The following is a 12312-nucleotide window of genomic DNA, read 5'->3' on the forward strand; positions in this document are numbered from 1 at the left end:
ATGATATCTGTATGTATACTTTAACATCTAGAATTATTAATTGTTAAAACCCGTAAAGGATGGTGGTGACCCCGCTGGTTGAAACGATAACTTTCTTAGATGTTAATTTACTTTTTATTTGAATATATGTCACGATTTAGTTTTAAGTGAAGTTCCTGTGTTGTTACGAAGGCGAAAAAATGTTTGTGTAATGTATGTACATACGTAAGTCGAATGAAGATGTTTGGAAAATGTGTACATACCAAAAAAAAATTAAAAATTATTACCCTGCAACAGCATCACAAATGGCATTGCTGTGAGAATAACCCACAAGTATGTGACGTAAATTAAAATAGTATGCAGTTTTTACGGTATTATGTGAAATATTTTATTTTATTAAGATTCGAATTGAATGCAAAATGAAGTGTAAATCTACTTAGTGATTTTATAGCAAGTTAAATCTTCTGGATTTGCTATAAAATTGTGCACTGAAATGAATTTCTCGTATCGCACTAAATGATAATACCTACACAAACAAAATATTTTAAAGATTTTCTATGTAATTTTCAGGTTTTATGTATATATGCTCAAATGTTTGTACATTCATATTTATTAAAAACAACATTATTATATATTGAAACTCTTTTATTTCCTTGCTAGAAATACCACATTTGCAACAGTTGGATCTGATAGCTTTGTTTAAGGAACCTTTTCAAGTTTTCAGGCAAAAGGTTCTTTAAGAAAAGATATTTATGTCAAAAAGGTTTATTGTCCTTCAATATTCATATTACAAAAATGTTGGCTACATGATTTATAACTACCCAGTTTATCAAAACAACACACAATAAATTTAAAATAATCAGTCTTACAGTAAATTAAAACAAAAGTTAAGTGGGTTCAGTTCATTATGGCACGAACATAGTTATAAGTAGAGAAAAGAATAATTAATATAAAGGAAATTGAGACAGTGAATAATTTTATTATTTTTACGTCAACTTTTAGAGAAATGCAATATTTGAAGTATAAAAATTAAACAATTATTTGTGCACTGTTCATTGACATTAAATTGAAAAAGCATATTTCAAACATCTACTTGAATATAAAATTAAGAAAAGTTAAATCTAAATTTAATATTTTAAGTAGTAACTGCATTTAATAAGAATTGCAAAACGCAAGGGCAGTTTTAATATTAAAATAAAAATATTGTTTACTTTGGCAGTTCTAAATTGACTGTATGTTACCTACATAAATATCTATTTTGGTTACCTGTATATCTTGATTAAAGCTTAAAATAAATAATATATATATATATTATTATATATTTTTAAATTACATTTTATTCCCACATTTTTCTATCATATCAATAATAGTCAAATGCACTTTTTCCTTAGCAACTGCTAAAGCAGATTTCTCAAAACCATTCAATAAAGTTATATCCGGTTTGTAACTTATTAATATTTTTGCAGCTCCAATGTTACCCATTTCACTGGCATCATGCAGTGGTGTATTCCCTATTACATCCATGGCGTTTATGTTTGCACCGTTATCTAAAAGAGTCCGTAAAACTAGAGGTTTATTATTCAAGGCTGCTAAATGCAATGGTGTTTGACCTCTTTTATTAATGCAATTCACATTGGCTTTGTTCACGATAAGTATATTGCACAAATGAACATAGCCATAACGAGCAGCAAAATGTAATGGCGTGAACCCATTGGAATCTGATAAGTTTACATCAAATTGTGTACAGTTTTCTAACTTCTTCTTACATTGGTGACATTCACATAGAGGGTGACAGAGTGAACCGTCTTGGATGTCACTGTTTATAAACGCTTCATAGTTAATATTCATGTAAAAGCAAGCAAGTTTAACATCCCCGTAAGAAATTGCTTTTAATATTCTTTCAATTAATTTTAAATTTTCAACTGCCATGGAAGGATTAACATTATCATATTTTAAATTAATTTTCTGCAACTTCATAGTAAGATCATTCTTTGGTTTGCAATTCAATGATTTTATATCTGTAGAAGTTATATGAATGTACTCATACAAGTTAGGAGTACATGATTTTAGTACATTTAATATTTTGAAATTGTGAGCATAATCAAAAGCAGTTTTCAGACACTTATTTTGAAGGGAAGGTTCAGCACCATTCTCTATTAACAGCCTGGCTATGCCTTCGTAGCCCCATTTAGAAGCTAGATGCAATGGAGTATTACCATTTTCATTTATACTATTTATATTAACTTTTTTTCGGCTATGTTCAGCATAATATATGAGTGCTTTGACACAATTCATGTGACCATTATTAACTGATAAATGAAGTGGAGTATTCTTATCAATATTTGCTTGATTGATGTTTGCTCCTGAATGCAATAACAACAGTAATGCATTCTGGTGTCCTCTAGCAGCAGCATAGTGCAAAGGAGTACATTCATTTAGATCTCTTGCATTTACATCAGCACCCATATCAATTAGTACTTCAACTATTGTAGCTTTTCCATGAATGCAGGCTACATGTAATGGTGTAAGTCCATGACTATCTCTAGATGTCACTGTAGGAGATGTTTTTAAGAGATTCTTAGAAATTTTAAAGCAACAGTTTTTACAGCTGCACAGAGGATGACATAGTTTGTGATATATTTCTTTATCACTCTCCCCATCTTCTTCATTGGACAGATCATCTACAGTGATTTGAAAAGTATTACTATCATTGTCTTCTATACTTTCCAGATGTTTTTGGTTTCTAACCAATATAGATTGGACCTGTTCACAATGATTGGCTTTGATCAGATCAAATATGTATTCTAGTGTTTCATCTCTGCCATTAGTATCTGAGGTAGAAATGGACTCAGTCAAACTACTTTTTCTCTGTTTTCCATCAACATTATCATGAGTAAGGTTGCTTTCATAGTAATAAGCTTCTGGATCTGGGGGCCCAGCAAGTGCTCCTGATTGTATATGCTCTATCACAGCTTCAAGGGTTGTTATGAGGAAAGCACTTTCATCTCCATCACCTTTCCCTACACTGCTAAATCTGAATTCCTTCATATAAATGAGCTGGCTATACCAATTTGGCAAACCTGATTTAATTACTAAAAACACAAAAACAGGCAGCAAATCATCTGCAGTTAATAGGACAACATTGTTACCACCATCTATTTTGTTGATTGCATTTAGGGCTTGTTTCAGACACAACACTTTTTCTAAGACTGTGTTGTATGTATCTATTTTTGAGAGTATTTGTTTTGCTTTTGGTACTGCATGGTACAATTCTTTTTTTATATCCAAATCTCTTAACTGAATATCACCCATGTTTCTTATCTTTTTGTTGAGATGAGAATCTTCATAAGCGCAACATGTACAAATGGGCTTGAACAATGATTCAAATAAGAGTTGCTGCATATAACATTCAACTGCCAGCTTAATATTTTCCAGGACTTGTTTGCAAGTTTTAGATTTTTCTCTAAGCCTACGGTTTTGTAATGCAGTTTGAAGGCACTGAGTATATAAATCACTTACAGTATCTTTCAATGATGCTAATGCCATTGGCATTGTAGAATTTTTCTTCAGAAATACTTTGACATTTTGTTCAATTTGATCAAGAACTTGACGACCAGCGGCTTGTGTCCAGAGTAAATCTATACAGTCATTTAAAGATGTAAGGTACTCTTTAGAAATTGAATTTTCACCTGTGAGAGAGGTCGGCTCAAGAGGAGCCTCTATACACCATACCTTATATTTATTAAAGTCTTCAGTGTAGAATGTCTCTTCAAATAGTATGTGGCTTTGTAGTGGCAGACCTTTGGTTACCTCCAATGTTATCACTTTGTTGGTGACGGTGACTTGTTTTTCTGTGAGAGTGCTGTAGTGAGTTTCGGGCAGTTCATCACTGGGGACTAGAATGTGGGCGCAGAAGTCTTCCACGGTGAAGGTCCGAGTTGTCAGGCTCCCGATTCGTGGCACACATATTACCCAACATTGCGATAAACAGTGTTGAAATAGCTCCGAGTATTCATTTTTAAATTCAACAAAAAATGGGTTTTCTGAAATTATCTCGTCATAACCTCCGTCCATTTCTGTAAGTAATACGAAAATAATAAAGAAATACAATAATTAGTTATTACAACACTCAAAGAAATAAAAAAAAATGTTACTTACTTTTGTTAATGAAATGCACTAATCGCACTAATTAATAATCACAAAAACATGTTCCACTCCAAGCTGTAACAACTTTTGTTTTTTATTATGTACTTAATTTGACATGAAACAGGTGTGATTGACAGTTAAAATCTTTTTGACATTGACACAATACTGCTGTTGGCCACAAAAGACGCAAACACCATTGAATTATACTTTAACGAGAGAAAATTAATGCAAAATTGCAATGAAAAATAATCAACCCATGATATGTAAGTAAATAAGTAAATAATAAAAAAGTATTTATTATGTAGGTAAGTAGGTACCTATATTTCTTCACAAACATTTTACAAAAATAATTTGTATGTTGATTCCTAGGTTGTTATAAATTACAGTGATCGTCGTTGTGGATGGCAAAAGTTCGGTAGGTACCTAGGTTCGTTCAGTTATGTATAACTAACTAGCTAGCCTCTGCCTCCGCCTCCTCCACGACCACCACCGAATCCGCCAATGCCGCCTCTTCCGCCAATGCCCCTGCCACCGATGCCTCTCCCACCAAAGCCTCTCCCTCCGAAACCTCTGCCGCCATAACCATATCCTCTACCACCATAACCGAAACCTAGTCCTCCGAAGCCTATGCCGCCGAATATTACAGGCGGATATGGACCTGAAACAGAAAAAATCTATATGTAGGTATAGGAGTGCAAAGACGTGCCCGACTCTGGCACGCCTTTCAATCCTATGGACTGTTCATAGAGTTGGGAGGACTCCTTGAGAGAACCATTCGGAAGATAATCTTCATCCTCCATTTTAAACCTCATCAAACCTACCTATTTTTTCACTTCCAATAATTTACGTCTCATATTTCTGTAACATCATCCATTAGGTATACTTTAGTCCTGGGTGCCGTGCCAGCGTGCCTATAGGCATAGTTATATTTATAAATAAATAAGTACGAGCTCGAGGTCGGCATTTAGGTAGGTACATGTGATTCTGGAGTGGGTAAGGCTTTGGAGTAACTTCCGTCTTACCTATACTATACTAACAGGGAAGCCTAACCCAGATTAGATCATTGGTTCATGGTAACACATTATAATACATACATTAATTTTCTCCTCACCGTAAAAGCATCCGTTAAGATTTCAACTAACTAACGTAACCCACAAAAGAGTTATTGGTATTCCTACTGGACTGAACCTTGGAACTGGCACGTTTTTGTGTCACATACTCGCATCCATAAAACTACATCGCATTCAAAATTGAGTCTACGTTTTAGGCGTGAAAGTTTACAGTGAGTTGTAGCTTAGACAGTACAAATTGGGATTATTTAGTAAAAAATAATAATAATTTTACATTAAATTATAATACTTACGCCGTCTGCCATAGTAATACCTATGGGTCGTATCCGTAGCCTCCGTATTGTCGCTTAACCCGTATGCTGCCTTCATGTGCGCTAGTTTGGTAATATTTAGTATCTTCAGCAGAAGTTTTCAATATAGGCACACTTTCAACAGGCCGCATTTCACCATCATTCGCCTTAATTTTGGCTACGATTGTAATAGCAACTATTGCTAAAATAAAGATCGAGCGTTTGTTGTCCTGAAAATAATAGTACACAACCTTGAGTGTTTTAGGGAAATATCATTGGTGGGAACTAAGATTTAAAAGGACTACTTATTACTAGGTAGGTTATGATAATATCAACATAGTACATAAATGATATTAATCGTATATGCCTTGTGATGCATTACAAAGTATTATGAAATAGCGTTATAATAAACTTCAATTAGGAGACAATTTCTAAAAACTGTGATTGTGCTCTATAAATGAATGTTAAACGTCATAAGTTAGGAACTCGTATAATAATAATGTAGGTAAATATAAATAAGTGAGTATTTAAATTAATTGGTAAAAAACATATCAATAAGTAACAAACTTAATTTAAAGATGTTTTGAATATAGAAAACATTTGAACTAAGTACACGCACATCTCCTTTTAGATTTAAATAGAAGGCTAAATAAAAACTTACAAGAAAATCCATATTTAGGAAAATAATAAATGTCAAGTCTATGATTTGTAACGTACTGATCTAAAAATAATGTTATTCTAGATATATATCGGACGTCGTGGGGATGCTAATTGATAGGTACCTATAACGACGCAAATGATTCATTCTCACTAACCATAACTTAACACGCCTGGGATTTGTTTTCGTATGATATTTCCATGAATCGTCGTAGGTATGTTTTGTTTTGAACAGATTTGAACAAATCATTGTTTACAGTTTATATTTATTTTTACTGGGGAGCAATGTTGTGCAATTAATGAGGGCCTACAACAAGTAGGTTAAGTAAGATTGAAGAATGTTAAACAGGTGTGCGATCTTCCTATATAATAATAATAAAGCAGAATTATTACTTTGCAAGTTCTTGATAACTAAAAACATGGATACTTATGTGTAATTTTCAGGCACCAGGCAAGTTATATCTTGATGTTTTCAGGCAACCTTTAGGACTTACCTACACATGTTCCTTTGTATAGTAATTTGTAACAAATTTGTAAATGTAGGTACTGCTGTAGGTAATAGAAAGAAAGAAAAATCTTTATTTGGCGCAAGATATAACATTACTTTTTCATTCATAAACATAGAAATAAAAAAAAAATACATGATGCGACCAAAAGGGTTTCCACTCAGCATGTGCATATGTATAATGAGGTTACACAATGCGCTGATTTTCAGTGGAACCTAGTACGGAGGCTTTGCCATTCAATATGAAGGATACATATTAAAAATTAATAAGTTTCATAAAATATTAAATAGTTACCTTTACAAAAAGTTGAAATGATGGTTTACCGGAAAGTACCTAATTTTAAATATGGAAATATGTATATCTCTGTACTCCATATAATATGTACTTAACTAAGAAATATTTTGGGTTTGACGTGAAAGACGGACATACAAACACACTTTCACATTTATAATAATTAGTAGGATTGGATATACCTTACCAAACGTTGCTTACGAGTATCAGGAAAACAGATTAGGATATCTCTCGCAACAGAGCATGTAGAGTGACCAAAATTAAGATTCTGCATTAAACTACGAAATTTTTTAATTTTCAAGGTTGTTAAAGTTATCGGATTAAATAATTAAAAATTCGACGGCGGTATTTTACGGGGCGAAGATTTTCTAATAAGATGATGCAAGTCCTGTTTAACCTAGTTACATTTTCCGACACTCTGGGGTCTAGCCGAGACGAATAGAATTATGTGCAACGTAAAAGGGTTCGGGGTGATTGACCGGTCGACCGGCGGGAAAATCATAGGGAAAATTCTCAGCTTATCAAGTTAAACGAAGAAGTTGATGGAAGTATAATATACTTTAAAATGTGATGGAAGTAAGTACATATAATGTTTTTAAATGCAAAAGTACCTACTTATATGGGTGCGGGGCATTGTAGTCTTGAGCCGTGTGAGATGACACTTTAAATTAGAACGATATCTCTTTAAAGACGATAAACAGGATGTTTATTTATAACTAGTTAAGAAGCTATGAGGGAACAGATGAGGAAACATACCCACATACATACATGTACACAGGTCAAAATCATAACCTCCTCTTTGCTTCGCCGTAGTCGGGTAAAAACTTAATTTAGTGCTGCTTCTAAAGTGGTAACAAATTGGGTGCAGCTTTTTCTTCAATAACGTCAACTTTACAATAATTCAATCTTAGAATCCGATAAAGAAACACATTGTTATAATAAAAACCTTCGCAATACGGGCCGATAAATTACCTTTGATTATGCCACATCATTTATTTACAAGGGGTAGATAATTGCTGCATTTTGCCACGATATCTGTACACTTCTTTCGCTTCAACTTTAAAAACTCTCTTCATGCAAGCTCGTCGTTTTAGGACTCCTGAACTGACCTTTTCGTCGTTTCCTTCTCGTCGTTGAAATCGGTAGGTACGTATCTCTATTTATTCCAACATCTTAATTTCCATGTGTGTCATTAAAACGGGTTTCCTGGCCTGTCATTAAACGGGTTACAATAATCGCTTTGTAGTTTGACTTGCGAACTTTCATGCCCGCATGAACCCTCTAGTTTCATTTCGGCTTAGTACGAAACTTTCTAATGGGTTCAATTCATGGTTTCGGGGTCTATCGTCTGATCTGCAATTGTAATTTGAACAAACAGGATTAAATATTAATTCCTTTTTGGATACATATCATAGGAGCCAATTAAAATAGTATTAGGTAATCTTTCTATCAAATCATACTTATAGGTACTTAGTGGTCGGAACCTGACCTACCTAATCCAGAATCTGGCTCCTTTACACACACACAGGTTAGGTTAGAACTAAGAAGAAGATCATCTTCCTCTTCTTGTTCTTGTCGGAACCCGTTTACCTTAATTGTAATTATTTCTATTATTAGGGTGTCAACGTGAACGTCTGATGTATTACAGTTAAAAGGCATGACAAAAATATTTTTATGATAGTTTAGTACTTTACTTTTAATACAAATATTTAGGACTTTACCTAAATATTTGTCGATATTCTGAAACATGTAGGTAACATACACTTTTACGAGTCATAAGTGGCTAGGAAAACATTTGTACAACAACACATTAATTTTTATTGCTTACCTTCATAATTTAAGGAGCAAGAATATGGGGATTTCCAAGTGGACTTTTTAAATTCATACATTACATCTATTCAAGCATCATATAGTCATATACCCTGGGTCTTCCTAAGACGATTAGCAACCAGATTATAGTATATATCGCAAATATGATGAACCGTATGATAATAAAGATGATAAAATGTGCCGTATGGTTCCCGGCACCAATAAAAAAAGTATCACACTGACTCATTCCCTTGGATGTCGTAAAATGCGACTAAAGGATAGGCTCATAAACTTGGGATTCTTCTTTTAGGCGATGTGCTAGTAACATGTCATTTTTTGAATCTCAATTCTATCATTTAGCCAAACAGCTGAACGTGGCCAGTCTGTTCTGTTGGCTCTGTCTACCGCAAGTGATATAGACGTGATTGTATGAACAATTATATGAACGATGTGGAATAAATGAATATCTTTAGAAAAGTATATATAGCTATTAGGCTTAAGTAACATTTAGAATATAATTTATTTCGGTAATTAGAACACTTGATGGTAGTACCATGATAAGTACTTCAACGAATACCTAAATATTGTATCAAAAGTGTAAAAGAGAATATTTACATTTTTGAATTTTGTTTAAGAAACATCATCTGGACCTTAAAACCCCTATAGATAGAAGTGAAATTCATTTTCAAGATAATCTTTTCGAAATAGTAAAATTCTTTAGTATTGTTAATGGTTTAACAAAATTCCCTGCAAAGCTAGCGTCCCTGACTGACTGTAGCAACCGTTGGGAGTGCACTAATGATTGCATTCATTAACAATTCCCTAGGGAATTCCGTAACTACTTACTCTGCATCTTCGCAAGGAACTATGTCCGCAATTACATTTCCACGAGTTTACAGTTAGCGTAAGAGTTTTTTTAGCATTTATTTTGCTCGAAATTAAATTCTTAAATTCTTGCTCGAAAAGAAGTTCCTATATTCTTCAAGAGTTTCATCGCTGAAGGTAGTTTATAAATAACTGTTCGGCCGGTGGCTTTACTCACATGCATACTTTTTGGGCTGTTGAATGTGTAAACTACAGAGCTATTATTATCATAATTATTTTAGTAAATTTGAAAACACTCATAAGTAGGTTCATTCATATAAATTTTCGCATTTATACGGTTAGGTTGATATTCATTAATATACCTAAACGTAGTAACTACATATTCGTAGATGCGAAAATTTACTGGAATGTCACAAAAAGGAAGCGCCTGCAACATCTGTCTACTTTGCATGAAACTTCATTAATATTTAAATCATTTTGTATATTTTCGAGTTCGTTTCGGTAGCGGGCGTCAAAAGGGTTACCCTGTTAAAAAGTTTAGTCAGTGGGACGAAAAACGGGGCACCCATCATGCATGCACCCGTCGCCTAATAAACCAGGAAATTTGTATACGGTTCCTCGTTATTAGTGGGGGGATGGGTGCCTCGCGGAGGGTACCCTTCTGCGGTCATATAAATATTTCATTCGCGCGCCGAGTATGAAGTGGTTAATTTAAATTCTGACTGTTCGAGCACGCCGCCCAACTCACAGTTACACCATTTTTGTTATTTCCCTTTCCACGATTCTCCTTTGAACATACGAAACCCTTTCATTGCTTTATTTTTTAACCTTGGATATAATTTGCGTGGACTTATTGATTTCTGGAACAGAAACTAATGAATACATAAAAGCAAATAACACAGATTGAAATAGATCTTTTTCTGCACACTAAACATATAAAATAAAATAATTATGATTGACATAGAAGGTTAATAGAGTTGAGTACGAAATCATATTCTTTATTTGAATTTAGAGCGTACTCGTAGCGATTATATTAGTACGTACTTCTTTGATTGAATTATTTTATCATTAACGGTGATCATCGTTCTCTTATAAATGTAAAGCCATGATTATATTTATAAATTTTCTCATAACTTTAATATCGATTAGTTAGACGAAATTATTTAATTTTTCTATGTAAATACAAATGCCTGGCACATAAATAAATACTAGGATGAAAAGCGAATGGCATTTTTACAACATTCACAGCGCGCACGCGGCTGTTCATGATTGTGTAAATTACATCCAAAAATATAAACGAAAACCACCTCATCGGCTTACCTATGTTATTAAGGGTAACCATTTGGATTTCCGGGAGGCCTCAATGGGGAAAAATATATTTAAAATGGGTGGCTGCCATTTGAGATAAGAGAAATTTGTAAAATAATAAGTATATATCAAATATCAGAAGTATTATAATTTTATGGACAACGACAGCATTAAATCTAGGGGTTAATCAAAAGACTAGCTGTACAATTGAACACATATTTGAACCATTTGGCAGTTACTTAGTATACTATCACCGTGGTTTTTCATGAAACCAGCAATTTTTCCTTCAAGTATAGCAACACATCCTTCCAGCGCATGACTGGTACATTCATATTGTGGTGTAAATATGATCGTTCACATTGTGCAGTTCCCTCGAGTGTCATCGCTCCGTGCCGGGGCGTCGCGCGCTGAATGGAGGCCATTAGGGCGGCCGCAGAGCATCGCTCCGATTTCCGCTAGGAGTAAATCGCAAGGAAAATGGTTACCACTCTATGTGGAAAATGCTTCTGAGTATCCTAGCAGTAGCACTTACCGCGACTAGCTCTTTTTTTATGTGTAACATATTTTCTTGGGCTCTCTTCATTTTTGCTATCTGTCGAACGGACCGGCAATATTTGTAACAGATTTGATCTGGTCTCATGCACGGTGATAGTAATTAAGTTACAATAAATCTTTGGGATACTAAATAATATTGTTACTTGTTTAGTTAAGTAAACAAATAACATACTTAACATGTGATTTGTGTGTGATGTTTCTGTGTAAGAAATTAAGCACCGCGAAATATTGAATAAATTATATGGGTACTTTCATTTAATTTATAAGTATTTTCAATAGGTTCCTGTTATTTTAAAATTCTTCAAGGCTTTTTTATACACTGATTGAATGGGTAAATTTGATTGAATTCCCATTCATCGTTAAAAAAGATTGGAATATTTAGGCGTCTCTTTGTGAGGGACAAAGAAACCAGGAAAGGTTTTTGGCTGTTTATTTATATAAGAGCAATTTGTTAAAAAATCTTCAGTTTGATAAAATAATTTATGAAGAATATATTTTAATTTTTCTTTAATGATTGGTATCGTAGGTCCGGTGGCCACAAATAAGCAAGCAACTCATAAAATCACGTCTATATACCTTGCGGGGTAGACAGAGCAAGCAACCTTGAAGGTCTGACAGGCCACGTTCAACTGTTTGGCCTAATGATAGAATTGAGATTCAAATAGTGTCAGGTGGCCAGCCCACTGCCTAAAATAATAATCCCAAGCTCATCAGCCTATCCTTTAGTCGCATTTCACGACATCCATGGGGAAGAGATGGAGAGGTCCTATTCTTTTTTTTCATTGGTGTCAGGAAGCACACGGCACATCATCTAAGTTATCAGAATTAAGAAAGTATTTAGCAGACTTTAAAAATTCGTCTTAAATCTTATGATGT

At 33.9% G+C, this 12312-nt stretch overlaps 2 protein-coding genes across 2 annotated transcripts; both read right to left on the bottom strand.

The window, feature by feature from the left end:
• Window positions 1–702: 702 nt before the first annotated feature.
• LOC106142500 (ankyrin repeat domain-containing protein 27) lies at window positions 703–4292 on the bottom strand. Its single transcript, XM_013344281.2, has 2 exons — window positions 4138–4292; window positions 703–4055 (listed from the first exon to the last, which is right to left on the bottom strand). The coding sequence occupies exon 2, from the start codon at window positions 4051–4053 to the stop codon at window positions 1309–1311; it is 2745 nt and encodes a 914-aa protein (XP_013199735.2). The 5' UTR covers window positions 4054–4055; window positions 4138–4292; the 3' UTR covers window positions 703–1308.
• Window positions 4293–4572: 280 nt separating this feature from the next.
• Window positions 4573–6247, bottom strand: LOC106142502 (uncharacterized). The gene is made up of 3 exons (XM_013344282.2): window positions 6147–6247; window positions 5489–5715; window positions 4573–4783 (listed from the first exon to the last, which is right to left on the bottom strand). The coding sequence occupies exons 2-3, from the start codon at window positions 5562–5564 to the stop codon at window positions 4581–4583; spliced, it is 279 nt and encodes a 92-aa protein (XP_013199736.2). The 5' UTR covers window positions 5565–5715; window positions 6147–6247; the 3' UTR covers window positions 4573–4580.
• Between the last annotated feature and the right edge of the window lie 6065 nt (window positions 6248–12312).

This window comes from Amyelois transitella, chromosome 12 (genome assembly GCF_032362555.1).
Source record: "Amyelois transitella isolate CPQ chromosome 12, ilAmyTran1.1, whole genome shotgun sequence".
In the NCBI taxonomy this organism is placed as follows: domain Eukaryota; kingdom Metazoa; phylum Arthropoda; class Insecta; order Lepidoptera; family Pyralidae; genus Amyelois; species Amyelois transitella.